General features: G+C 46.4%; 1 protein-coding gene across 2 annotated transcripts in view; it reads right to left on the minus strand.

Moving 5' to 3' along the window:
- Nucleotides 1-14,194, minus strand: part of itpr2 (inositol 1,4,5-trisphosphate receptor, type 2) — a 286,274-nt gene that overhangs the window by 141,723 nt on the left and 130,357 nt on the right. For both annotated transcript variants that reach the window (XM_052034332.1, XM_052034331.1), the window contains exons 19-23: nt 11,671-11,922; nt 7,881-8,025; nt 7,514-7,664; nt 6,014-6,216; nt 1,927-2,044 (exon numbers count right to left, since the gene is read on the minus strand). In XM_052034332.1, the coding sequence (XP_051890292.1) occupies nt 1,927-2,044; nt 6,014-6,216; nt 7,514-7,664; nt 7,881-8,025; nt 11,671-11,922 (869 nt within the window). The remainder of the gene's footprint in view (nt 1-1,926; nt 2,045-6,013; nt 6,217-7,513; nt 7,665-7,880; nt 8,026-11,670; nt 11,923-14,194) is intronic.

Here is a 14,194-nt window from a genome sequence, read left to right on the forward strand (position 1 = left end):
CACACAATCCCTATAGTGAAATTTTTAAATGTAAAAATGTTTAAGAATTCTGCACCACAACAAACATTTCACAGCAATCTATCTGCTTTTTACTTTTTTGTAATTTCAGTTACAGTAGTTCCTAAAACATTCTGTAAAGTTTTACAGAACTTGCTGTGCAATTTCATGCTGCCAGATTTTGCCATAAACGTCCACAGAAGCATGCCAACTTGGAACAGACACATCAGTCACCCCAGGCTCTGCCAATCCTCTCTGCTAAGTTTTCACCCTCAGCACAGTGCTGCGGGTGACTTGCTCTTCGACTCCCCGTTGATTTTCCACCATCCTAACCCCAATCCTAATGCATGCATGTCTACAATGTGATGGAATGCTTCCCACCTTCCTGAACGAAAGCAGCTCCTACAACACAAGGAGATCAACACCATCCAGGACAAAAGAGCCCACCTGACTGGCACCCCATTCACTACCCTAAACACTCAATCCCTCTGCAAACTCTCACTGTGGCTACAGCATGTACTGTCTTCAAGCTGGACCTCAGCAACACCTGCAAGTTCTTTTGTCAGCACGTCCCAAACCAACGATGTCCAGCACTGAGATAGTCATGGGCATGGGTCCATGCGATCACTGGAGATCATGTTTTATGAGGATAGGTTGAGTGAACTGGGGCTTTTCTCGTTGGAGAGAAGGAGGATGAGAGGTGACTTGATAGAGGTGTACAAGATGATGAGAGGCATCGATCGAGTGGACAGTCAGAGACTTTTTCCCAGGGCGACAAAGGCTCACACAAGGGGACATAATTTTAAGGTGATTGGAGGAAGGTATAAGGGGTAAGTTTTTTACACAGAGAGTGGTGGGCGCATGGAACGCACTGCCGGCAGAGGTTATAAGGGCAGATACATTAGGGACATTTAAGAGACTCTTAGATAGCCATGTGAATGATAGCAAAATAGAGGGCTATGTGGGAGGGAAGGGTTAGGTAGATCTTAAAGCAGGATAAAATGTCGGCACAACATTGTGGGCCGAAGAGCCTGTACTGTGCTGTAATGTTCTATGTTCTTCTAAAGCCCCCAAGTCATAGCCGCCCATCTCTATTATTACTGGATAAAAATTGTTCTACACCATCTGACTGGCTCTGAGGGAACACTTACAGTGCACAGACTAGCAGTTCACCACTACCTACTTCAGTGGTGAAAGAGGGCTGGACCAGGCTGGTAAAGAAGAGAATGATTCCGTTTGCGATGAGATAAACAGTTAAGAATCCTAAGTTACCTTCCCCCTATCTCACCTCCACCTCAGCAGGGATGATTAGGAACAGGAGCCCTGCCAATTTTGCCCATAGACAAGAATGAATTTAAAGCTATGTTGGTCTGGGTCACCAGTCAGACCAACAAATAGGGAAAGCAAGGAGAAGCAACCAGGACAGTGGAGAATGGGAAAGAAAGAGAGCGTGGAGGAAAAGGGCGAGAAAGAGAGGAAGGAGGAGCCATTGAAGTGTGGCAATGATGTAAGTTCCCAAGCACACAAGGTATTACGTTCGTGTCCCGGTGAGCCTGGTATCAGAAGAAGGTTCTGATGAGGATCATTGACCTGCTCAGGTGCTGAGTATTTCCAGCACTTCCATGCACAGAGAGACCTCATTGCCATTGACTAGAAAAGCACACACCGCCCGCATCTCACACACTTTGCATAGTGTAAACCACTCACAAGGCAGCACGCTGCTACTTAGAAGCTTATAAACTTGGCCTTTACCAGTAAATAAACCGCTCCATTCCCTGGCAAGCTTCCCGAGGATAAGACAGAAGGCCATCGTTTGCTGGGATTTACCCTCGACCATGATACGTGAAACAGCTCGGAACCAAAAGGTGGCACTACTGATTCATTCTGACTGCAAATATCAAACCACAGTGCAGGATGTGTTCCACTTACCTGTGGTCTCTGTCTGTGTGCCTGCCAGCGAGTCAGATGCACTGGTCTCTCCAAATTCCCTCTTGTAGATGGACAACATGTAGGAGATGCGGTAATCCAGCCTGACACTGAGAATAAACTGAAAGGCAAGTCCCTTTTTATAATCACAGGCAGTGCAGAGTGACAGGGTAGTGGGAGCATACACACAGCAGAACTTCATTTTGATAATGGAGTGCAAATTGCATATGTTCAGATTTATATTTTAAAATCAAAATGATCATCATTAATCTGCTGCTAGTCGAAAGTATTTATTCCCACTTATGTTGAAAAGATAATCAACTATAAATCTCCCACAGCTTTCCCACGATTTCAATCTGAAACACTCCCCAGCAACTGTTTGTATTTATTCACTTGCTAAAACATCCAGATGCCGTGGCTTTGTGCAGGGGAGGTCACGTCTTACAAACCCGCTTGAGTATTTTAAGGAGGCGATGAAAATGACTGATATGCAGCGAGGTGGAAGTTGTTTACATTAGTAAAGCATTTGACAAGCTTGGTAGGCTGATCCAGAAGATTAAGGCACATGGGATCCATGGAGACTCGATAGATTGGGTTCTAAATGGGCTTGGCCATAGAAGACAGAGGTTGGTGGTGGAGGGGTGTTATTCTGGCTGGAGGTCTGTGACCAGTGGTGTTCTACAGGGATCGGTGCTGGGACCTCTGCTGTTTGCGATATATGTAAATGACTTGGAAGAAAATGTGGGTGAGCTGATTAGTAAGTTTGCAGGTGACACAAAACATTGGTGGAGTTATGGATATAGCAGGATACAGATCTGTCCAAAATATGGGCAGAGAAATGGTAGATGGAGTTTAATCTGGCCAAATGAGAGGTGTTGCAATCCGGTATGGGGAAAGTATATAGTATTGGCAGGACTCTTGAGAGCATTGATGTACAAAGGGATGTTGGGGTGCAGGTCCACACTTCCCTGAAACTAGCAACACACTTAGATAGGGCGGTGAAGAAGGTGTATGGCATCCATGCCTTCATTGGCCAGGGCATTGAGTATGAAAGTCGTAGCTGTTGAAGACATTAGTTAGCCGACACTTGGAGTATTGTGTGCAGTTCCGATCACCGCATTACTGGAAGGACATGGAGGCTTTGGAGAGGGTACAAGAGGTTCACCAGAATGCTGCCTGGATTGGAGAGCATTCGCTATAAGGAGAGGTTGGACAAACTTAGACTGTGTTCTCTGAAGTGTTGGAGACCGAGGGACGACCTGATAGAAGTGTATAAAATTATGAGATGCATAAATAGGGTAGATAGTCAGACACAAGAGATTCTGCAGATGCTGGAAATCTGGAGCGACACACAAAATGCTGGAGGAACCCAGCGGGTCAGGCAGCATCTATGGAGGGAAATGGACCGTTGACGTTTCGGGTCGAGACCCTTCATCAGGACAGTAAGAGTCTTTTTCCCAGGGTGGAAATGTCAGATATAGAGGCCGTAGCTTTAAGGTGAGAGGGGGAAAGGTTAAAGGAGGTTTGTGAGGCAAGTGGTTTTTTTTATGTGGAGAGCGGTGGGTACCTGGAACGCACTGCCAAGGGAGGTGGTGGAAGAAGATACAATAGCAACGCCTAAGAGGAACTTAGACAGGCACAAGAACAGGCCACATGCAGAGAGATGGGATTAGTTCAAATTGGCATCCTGGTCAGCACAGACGTGGTGGGCCGAAGGACCTGTTCCTGTGCTGTACTGTTCCAAGTTCTATGTAGAGCTGAAGTGCTATGGGGCAAAACGGAACCATTTACAGAGGGGAACAAAGAGAGAGGCTTTAAGGAGTATCGTAAATAAGTAAAGGGATGCTGCGACGTGCGGAGGTTCAGGGAGGGAATTCCACAGGCAGTGAAAGCTTGGCAAGTGAAGAAGGTTGAGGCAAGCAGAGGGGCCAGAACCAGAAGGGCATAGGGCCGTCAGGAGGGAAGAGATTAGAGACCGTAGGGTAAGGAGGGATCTGAAGAAGAAGACTGAAGTTTTAAGATGGACCAGGAGTCGATGCAGGTACAGTGCTGCTGTGAGAAGTACAGTAGAATACAACAAGAGTCCAGGAAGTTGTAAAGGTGGCAGCCACCAGCCAAGAAGGTGCATATTTCTGCCACGTGCAAAGTGCATTAAATTATCCACTGACACCACACTGTAGATGCAACACCGTAAGTAGGTCACACGCACACAAACATTGCATTGATTCACGTGCATGTGGGGAGATCCAAAAACAAGGAGTCACCAATAAATTCAACAAGAGACTTCTTGGGGAGAACAGCACTGATGCACGTTAGCTGAGTCCATGCTGAGAAGGGAATAGGGGGAGATTTTAACAGGTGGAAGGAGGCTCCTGTGGACCATAAACATGGTGCGCTTGTGCTGAATGGTATATTTCTGAGCTGGAAAATGCTATGCAATTCAGAATCAGAAACAGATTTATTATCACTTGACTTAGATGACGTGAGATTTGTTGTTTTGCAGCAAAGACATAAAATTACTGTAAACAAAATAAATAGGTTCAATTCCAGCTGCTGTCTGTAAGGAGTTTGTACGTTCTCCCCGTGTCTGCACAGGTTTCTTCCGGGTGCTCCGGTTTCCTCCCACATTCCAAAGACGTACGGGTTAGGAAGTTGTGGGCATGCTATGTTGGTGCTGGAAGCGTGGTGACACGTGCGGTCTGCCCCCAGAACACTCTACACAAAAGATGCATTTCACTGTGTGTTTCAATGTACATGTGACTAATAAAGAAATCTTATAAGGAATAATGAAGTAGTGTTCCAGCAAGTACACAATTTTGCTAATTATTATTCACCATTGTACATCAAGAAGCCTTTAGAACATAGAACATAGAACAATTACAGCACAATTCAGGCCCTTCGGCCCACAAAGCTGTGCCGAACATGTCCCTACCCTAGGAATTACTAGGCTTACACATAGCCCTCTATTTTACTCAGCTCCATATACCGCTAGAACAGTCTCTTTAAAGACCCTATCGTATCAGCCTCCACCACCATTTCTGGCAGCCCATTCCACGCATTCACCACTCTCTGAGTAAAAAACTTACCCCTGACATCTCCTCTATATCTATTCCCCAGCACCTTAAACCTATGTCCTCTTGTCGCCACCAATTCAGCCCTGGGGAAAAACCTCTGACTATCTACACGATCAATACCTCTCATCATCTTATACACCTCTATCAGGTCCCCCCTCATCCTCCGTCTCTCCAAGGAGAAAAGGCCGAGTTCCCTCAACCTGCTTTCATAAGGCACGCTCCGCATCCCAGGCAGCATCCTTGTAAATCTCCTCTGCACCCTCTCTATGGCTTCCACATCTTTCCTGTAGTGAGGTGACCAGAACTGAGCACAGTACTCCCAGTGGGGTCTGACCAGGGTCCTATATAGCTGCAACAATACCTCCCGGCTCCTAAATTCAATTCCCCGATTGATGAAGGACAATACACCATGTGCCTTCTTAACCACAGAGTCAACCTGCGCAGCCGCTTTGAGCGTCCTATGGACTCGGACCCCAAGATCCCGCTGATCCTCCACACTGCCAAGAGTCCTAACATTAAAACTATATTCCACCAACAATTTGACCTTTGTTGAATTTGACCGAACACAAGAGCCCTCAGCCCTCAAGCCTGTTCCACCATTTAATAAGATCATGGCTGATCTGTTTGTAACCACAACTCCCCATTCCCGCCTACCCCCCAGCAATTACCCATCTCCTTCTGCCTTAAAACTATTCAAAGACTCTACTTCCACCACCTTTAGAGAAAGAGGGTTCCCAAGATTCACCAGCCTCTGAAGAAAAAAAATGCTGCCTTATCTGTGTTTTAAATGGGTGACCTCTTTTTGTTTAGACAATGACCCCTGAGTTCTAGGTTCTCCCTCAAGAGGGAACTTCCTCCCCACATCCTCCCTGTCGAGATTCCTCGGGATCTAAGCTGCTCGAGAATTCAGGCTGCTCCCTGCACACAGATATCATCTGGTACGGGAGAATATTCTGCCAGAAGCTGGCACTTTAAATTGGGCTGGTTAAAATGGAATTCAGCAATCAAAAGCGCACCTGCAATATTTCGATAATTTTCAGCTTTGTGTCCATGACCGTCACGTCTTCATTTTCCGAGGTTTGCACTTGCTTCCCCGGTCCACTCCTGGTCTGGGTGTCGTGCCCCTCTCCCAGAATTCCAGGTAAGAGAGACCCACGGCTCAGAACCATCTGCGTCATCATCTCCCCCACTCCATGGATTGTCCTGATCACGTTGTTCCCTGAAAGACAGCACACCAGAAGGCTTTGTTTAAACCGGGGCAGGTTGTGTTCCACCAATTTATCGAGAACAGAGGTCTACCGTTGTCAGAATCAGATTTATTATTGCTGACTTATGATGTGAAATTTGTTGTTTTACGGCAGCAGTACAGTGCAAAGACATAAAATTACTATAAATTACAAAAATAATAAATAGTGCTAAAGAGAAAAGAATAATGAGGTAGTGTTCATGGACCGTTCAGAAATCTGATGGCAGAGGGGAAGAAGCTGTTCCTGAATCATTGAGTGTGGCTCTTCAGGCTCCTGTACCTCCTCCCCACTGGTAGTAACGACAAGAGGGCCTGTCCCGGATGGTGAGGGTCCTTAGTGAAGGATGCCACCTTCTTGAGGCACCTTTACTTTATCTTGGAGAAAGGAATCACACAGAATTAGCCCACGAAGCTGAAGGCTCAGCCCACAGACTATTGGAAGCATGAAGCAACTCCCCTGCTGCTGCCAGTGAGTCAGTGAGTGAGGGACAAGCAGCCAAAGCAGGGCTGAATCTACATTTGCTAGCTCAGCATGTTTCAAAGTTCCCGTCCAATACACTGCTTTGGAAATACAGTCAATCTGGTCGACAAAGTGAACAACTTGGGCACAGTGAAGTAACATAACATGGTACTCAAGTCCTTTCTCTACAACCAAATTGCTTCTGACTTCAACTAGAAATGGTACATACTTATTATGAAGTGCGGGTGGACAATCATGTAAGCTGACAACAAATGTTACACCAGGACCTGGTTCTTTACACATTATGCTAGGAACACCTCTTCACCATGTTCCCATGTCTCTTGTTGAAAAGCATGATGATACTGGAGGAACTCAGCAGGCCAGGCAGCATCTGTGGAGAAAAGCAGGCGGTCAAACGTTTCAGGTCAAGACCTTCTTGAAGAAAGGTCTTAACCCGAGACATTGACTACCAGTCCTGCAGAAGGGTCCTGACCTGAAACGTTGACCACCTGCTTTTCTCCACAGATGCTGCTTGGCCTGTTGAGTTCCTCCAGCATCATCGTGTAACTCATCCAAGTTTTACACACTGAAGGATCAGAAACGTCTCACGGTTCTTGTTAGAATGCATGGGAGGACTTCAGCAAAACCCATCTACAGGTTGGCAGTTGTGTGTGAAAGTTTAGTGGAGGTTGTGGGCAGGAATATCGTTTCAAAGTAATGGATGTGGGCAGAATTCAAACACTTGACACATTATCAAAAAGCATTGAGACGGAGCAATTTTCCAGAGGACAGGGAGTGCTCGGAACTTACCCCCATCTTGAAACTTGCTTAGCCTTTCTAAGTAGGAGGATGTGGGATTCTGAACACAGTCTAGGATGGCCAGCAATGTTCGAGTTAGCCTCAGGAGCTCGCTAAAGCTGTAGAACCCAAAGTATATTAAGTTCCGAGCCAAATTCACCACCTAGAAAAAAATCCAAAGGGATTTGGTCAGTTAACCAACACTAGATAATACCTATGAAGCAAAATCAACAGAAGTGAGACATTCTCATTGCAATGTATCGGTTTCATTCCCTCTCAGTGTTAAATTCTGGGAACGGGTTTCCAATGTTTACCAAAAACAAGAGGGCAGCAGATTTTCGGCAGAAGTCACTACGTTACTCCACCCTCTGTTACGCACCTCAAACGTGAGCTTGATCTTTTCCTTGTCTCCGAAAGGAAACGGCTGAGTTACTACATCCTTCAGGTACTCCTCCACAAAGTCCATCGTAAGAGCAAACTTGTTCTTCTTGTCGTCACGGGACATGTCCGTGACCGAGTCGTACCTGTCCAGAGACCGGAACCTTTAAAGGAGACGCTTCAACCGGCACCAAGCAAATTACGCAGCTGTCACCTTATAACACCAATGCATTACATGCGCCCAGTCACATCCTGAGCAAAGGGTGCTGAATGCCAACTGCAGGTCAGGGCAAAGCATTAAAAAAATATTTCATTACACAAATACTTCTATTTTCTGTTAATTTCTCAAAACCATTAAACAGAAATTTGAGGAATTAGGATTCATTTCTTGAGAAAGTCCACTCTATTGTAAGTGTCTAGGCAAGGTGTGTGAAAGCCATTTAGCCCACCTGGTCAATGCTGGCATTCATTTTTCACAAGAGCTTACTTCTTTCTGTCCTGCAGCCCATTTGCCCACACCCTTCTCTGTCACGGAACACACCTTCCCTTGGGTGTCTCAAGGATCTCTCCAGCACCTCCTGAGTCAGTAAGTTTCAACTTCCCACCATTTTCTGTGTAAACCCTTCCCCCCCCAACCCCCCCCCCCCCCCGAGAACTTTATTTAATCTGTCTGTGACCACAAGGTTTATGCACCTTGTTTTGGACTCCCTACATCTCCACAGATACCCTTTCAAACCTCTTCACTATTTTAAAGAACACCCTTTAGAAAGCAACCTTTCTCCACATGACTTAGAATATTGGTGCCCATACAATGCATGGTGTGCAGCGATTTTGTTTTTCAACATACTAATTTTTGGGATCTGGCCACATTTATTTCTGAACGGTCCATGAACCCATGAACACTACTTCATTATTCCTCTTTTGCACTATTTATTTATTTTTGTAACTTATAGTGATTTTTATGTCTTTACGTCTTGCACTGTACTGTTGCCGCAAAACAACAAACTTCATGACATGTGTCAGTGATAATGAACCTGATTCTCATTCTGCCCTTGAGAAGTTGGTGGTGAGCCGCCTTCTTGAACTGCAGGTGTGTTGTTGGCAAAGGTGCTCCCAGGGTAGGGAGCACCAAGATTTCGACCCAGCAACAAAGAAGGACTGGCAATACTTTCTTAGAAGGTCTTTACTTCTTACTGGTCTTCACTTTCTTAGGAGGTTAAGGAGGTTCAGCATGTCACTGAACACTCTAACAAACCTCTACGGATGTACTGATGAAAATACCCTGACTGGTTGCATCAAGGTCTGGTATGGCAATTCCAACGCACAGGAACATTAGAAGCTGCAGAGAGCAGTGGACTCGGCCCAATACATCATGGGCACTTCCCTCCCCACCATCGGTAGTATCTACATGAGGCGCTGCCTAAGAAGGCAACATCTATCATCAAAGATCCCCACCATCCGGGCCATGTCATCTTCCCGCAGCTACCGTCAGGCAGGAGGTACGAAGTCCCACACCACCAGGCTCAAGAACAGCTACTTTTCTTCAACCATTTGGTTCTTGGACCAACCTGCACAACACTAATCACTACCTCAGTATAGCAACGCTACGACCACTTTGCACTACCATGGACTTATTTTTTTCTAATTGTGTTCTTTCTTGTAAAAATTGTGCATAATTTATGTTCAATTTATGTTTTTTTATGAATGTTGCATATCTCACGCTATGTGCCAGTGATGCTGCTGTAAGTAAGATTTTCATTGCACCCATGTACACATGTACTTGTGCATCTGACAATAAGCTCGACTTTGACTTTGATTTACAGATCAGATGTGTGTAACTTGCAGGGGAACCTGTAAGCAGTGGTGTTCCCATGCACTTGAAGCCTCTATCCTTGGTGGTAGAGGTCACAGGTCTGTGAAGTGCTGTCAGGATAGCCTGTGTGAGAACCTGCTGAATATTATGTAGATGGCACACTGTAGTCACAGTGTAATGTTGGTAGACAGAATGAATGTTTAGTGTGCTGTTGGGGTGCAAATCAGGTGCCCTGGATAGTGTCAAGGTTCTTGAGCCTTGTAGGAGCTGTACTCATCCAGCTGAATGAAGAGTGTCCCATCACACTCCTGAGATGGTGGAAAGGCTTTGGGTGTCAGAAGGTGAGCCACTCATCACGGGATACCCAGTCTCTGACCTGCTCTTGTCACTATGGTATTTATGTGGTCAGTCCAGCTAACCTTTTGATCAATGGTGACCCCCAGGATGTTGATGGTTGGAGCTCAGCGGTGGGAACGCCAAGGGTAGGAGTTAGGTTCTTCAGTCGGAGATGGCCATTGACTCGCACTCATGCAGGGCCAGTGCAACATGCAACTTATTAGTCTGTGGCTTAAATATTGTGAGTTTTGAGTCATTATTAAATATTAGAAGCATAAATACATTTGCATCTCCCAGCGATCAACTAACACTTTACTCTGTACTGTTATTGTTTTTACCCTGTACTACCTCAATGCACTGCGTACTAACTCAATGCGTAATGAATTGACCTGTACGATCGGTATGCAAGACAAGTTTTTCACTGTACCTCGGTACAAGTGACAATAATAAACCAATACCAAACCAGATTATCTGCTACTTTATCTCACTGCTGACTTGTGTACAAATTTTGCGAACACTGACTACACTTCAGGAGGATTTCATTGACTGTAAAAGTCTCTGGGCCACCCTCAGGTTATGAATGGGGGAGTGCAGATGGGAGTCTCCCCATAGAACCATTCTCTTCCCTTATTTTCATCCTTCCTTCTGCACTAAGATTGTAAGAGATGCTATCTTGATGTAAGTTAACGATAGTTTTCTGCCCCTTCTCAGTTACATGAAGTTCCTCCTGAAACACATGGATTTTGAGGGAATCTAATTCATAGTGCAATGCCTTTGCATTGAGGAATGCAGAACTAGAACATAGAACAGTACAGCACAGGAACAGGCCTTTCGGCGCACGATATTCTGCTGAACGAATTATAGTAATTAAATGCCTAACTAAACTAATCCTTTCTGCCTACACAGTGTGCATATCCCTCTATTCTCTGCCTATCTAAGACCCTTTTAACTGCCTCCTTCGTATCTGCCTCCACCACCACCCCTGGCAGCCTGTTCCAGGCAACCACCACTCTCTGTGTAAAAAAACTTGCCCTGCACATCTCCTTCGAACTTTCCCCCTCTCACCCTAAATGCATGCCCTCTAGTATTAGACATTGTGACTCTAGGAAAAAGACATCGGCTGTCTACTCTATCTAAGCCTTTCATAGTATTATAAACCTCTGTCAGGTCTCCCCTCAACCTCTGACGCTCCAGAGAAAACAACCCAAGTTTATCCAACCTCTCCTTACAGCACATGCCCTCTAATCCTGGCAGCGTCCTGGTAAACCTCTTCTGCACCCTCTCCAAAGCCTCCACGTCCTTCCCGTAATGGGGTGACCAGAACTGAATGCAATACTCCAGATGCAGCCTGACCAGAGTTTTATAAAGCTGCAGCCTAACTTCCTGACTCTTGAACTCAGTGGCTAGACTAATAAGGGCAAGCATGCCATACGCCTTCTTTACCACCCTGTCAAATTATGCAGCCACTTTCAGGGAGCTTTGGACTTGAACCCCAAGATCCCTCTGTACATCAGTGCTGTTAAGAGTCCTTCCACTAACAGTGTACCTTCCCTTTAGATTCAATCTCCCATCAACTAATTGCTCTGTTCTTTTGATGCAGATGTCGGGAAGTGCTTGACTTTGGACAAATGCGGAGACATACTCGTGAATTGTGATTTTGGTGGGGATTTCCGTCCACAGCCGGGCGTATTTCACTGGGGTGACCGACTCCTGAGGGTCCCGGTCCACGTGCATGTGCAGCATCAGTCGGCAGAAGGAGGCGCGCAAGTCGTAGGGCAGGTCCTCGTCCGACATGCAGCGGAGGATGAGGTCCACCCCGAGCTGAGTCGAGATCTGGTCGATGGCCAGGTACTGACGATCAAGGCACATTCTTGCAAAGAGGTTCAGCTGGTATCTGCAGGGTGGGGAAGGAAGTGAGAAAAGTGAAGGTGCGATTAAAGACAGTGTAAAATCCGACCTTCCATCTGCTCCAAGTGTGAGATCACTCAACACTCTAGCCCCTGAATACTGTACACAATTACCTTGTTGTGACCTTGCATCTTATTGTCCACCTGCACTGCACTTCCCTGTAGCTGTGACACTTTACTCTGTACTGTTATTGTTTTTACCTGTACTACCTCAATGCACTCTGTACTAACTCAATGTAACTGCACTGTGTAATGAATTGACCTGTACGAATGGTATGCAGGACAAGTTTTTCACTGTACCTCAGTACAAGTGACAATAATAAACCAATACTGTCGTGTACAAGTTCTGGTGACCCCCCCACCCCCTCCCTGCTTTCCAGTTCGTCGATATCTTCCCAAACCTCATATTTCCCTGCTACAGCGAAGCAGGCCATTCGACCCATCGAATCACTCCCTCCCACCGATTTTCTCTGCAATCTATTCTCCCCGCATTCTCCTCAGCTCTCCCCACCTAAACGCTGGAAGCAACTTACGGAGGCCAAGTCACCTACCAACCCGCACGTCTTTGGGATGAAGGAGGAAACCGGAGCACCCGGAGGAAACCCACGTGGCCGCAGGGAGAAGGTGCAAACTCCACAGAGGCAGCACCGGAGGTCAGATTCAAACCTGGGTCTCGGGCACTGTGAGGCAGCGGCCCTATCCGCTGCGCCACCGTGCCGCCTTAATGTAACAACTCTCATTCTGGCTATCAGCTTTTTCCAGGGCCTCATCCCTCCCCGTCTCTGTAATCTCCTTCAGCTGAGAATGTCGGTGGTCTGATCAGTAAATTTGCAGACAGACTGGTGGAGTCGTCAACAGTGAAGAAGGTTGTCTGAGGATACAGCGGGAAATAGATCAGCTGGAAAGTTGGGCAGGGTGGTGGCAGATGGAATTTAATTCAGATAAGTGTGAGGTAGTGCATTTTGGGACATTAAATGCTGGCAGGATGTAGATAGAGTAAATGGCAAGGACCTGAGGAGCGCCGATGTGCAGAGAGACCTTGGGGTAAAAGTTCATAGCTGTCTCAAAATGGTGACACCGGTATGGAGGGTAGCAAAGAAGGTATTTTGGTATGTTTGCCTTCATAGGTTGAGGCACTGAGAATAAGATTTGCAACGTCACATTGCAGCTGTACAAAACTTTGGTTGGACCGCACTCGGAGTCTTGTGTCCAGTTCTGGTCGCCACATACAGGCAAGATGTGGTGGCAACGGAGAGGCTGCAGAAGAGACTCACCAGGATGCTGCTTGGAACAGAGGGCTCTACTTCCAAGGAGGGGTTGGATAGGCTGGGTTTGCTCTCACTGGAGTGTCAGAGGCTGAGGGGTGATCTTAATGAGGTTTATAAAATCATGAGGGGCATGGATAATCAGCGTATTTTTCCCAGGGTGGGGGGAGTCTAAAACCAAAGGGCATAGGTTTAAGGTGAGAGGGAAGAAACTTAAAGGAGCTCTGAGGGGCAAGTTTTTCACACCGAGCGTGGTGGGTATATGGAACAAGCTGCTAGAGGAGGCAGGCACGGTAGTGTAGTGGTTAGCGTAACGCTATTACAGCGCCAGCGTCCCGGGTTCAATTCCGGCCGCTGTCTGTAAGGAGTTTGTACGTTCTCCCCGTGTCTGCGTGGGTTTCCTCCGGGTGCTCCGGTTTCCTCCCACATTCCAAAGACGTACAGGTTAGGAAGTTGTGGACATGCTATGTTGGCACCGGAAGCGTGGCGACACTTGCGGGCTGCCCCCAGAACGCAAAAGATGCATTTCACTGTGTGTTTTGATGTACATGTGACTAATAAAGATATCTTATCTTATCTTATCTTATCAGTAGGGGCAGATATGATACAAAGTTTACAAGGCAGCTGGACAGGTACTTGGATAGGAAAGAGAAGAGGGACACAGGCCTAATGGAAGCAAATGGGATTAGTGTAGAGAGGCATCATGGATGAGTTGGGCTGAAATGACAATTCTATGACCTATACAACTGTCTGAGATTACCGTGGAATTCTCAAGTGGTATTATGCCCAACACAGATCTGTTTATATTGTGGTCTGGATTGACACAAGCCCCTTGAAAATGGATTGTGGCGATACTGTCAATGACTGACTGTCCACGTTTTGCAGTTGAGGGAGAGGACACCCTCCCCAACATCCCAAGGAGACCAATGTTGTGTTGAGGTGGGCAGTCAGAATCAATGCAAGCGTCCAAGATGAGAAAGTAAAGGCGTGAAAC

Source organism: Pristis pectinata, chromosome 19 (genome assembly GCF_009764475.1).
Source record: "Pristis pectinata isolate sPriPec2 chromosome 19, sPriPec2.1.pri, whole genome shotgun sequence".
In the NCBI taxonomy this organism is placed as follows: Eukaryota; Metazoa; Chordata; class Chondrichthyes; order Rhinopristiformes; family Pristidae; genus Pristis; species Pristis pectinata.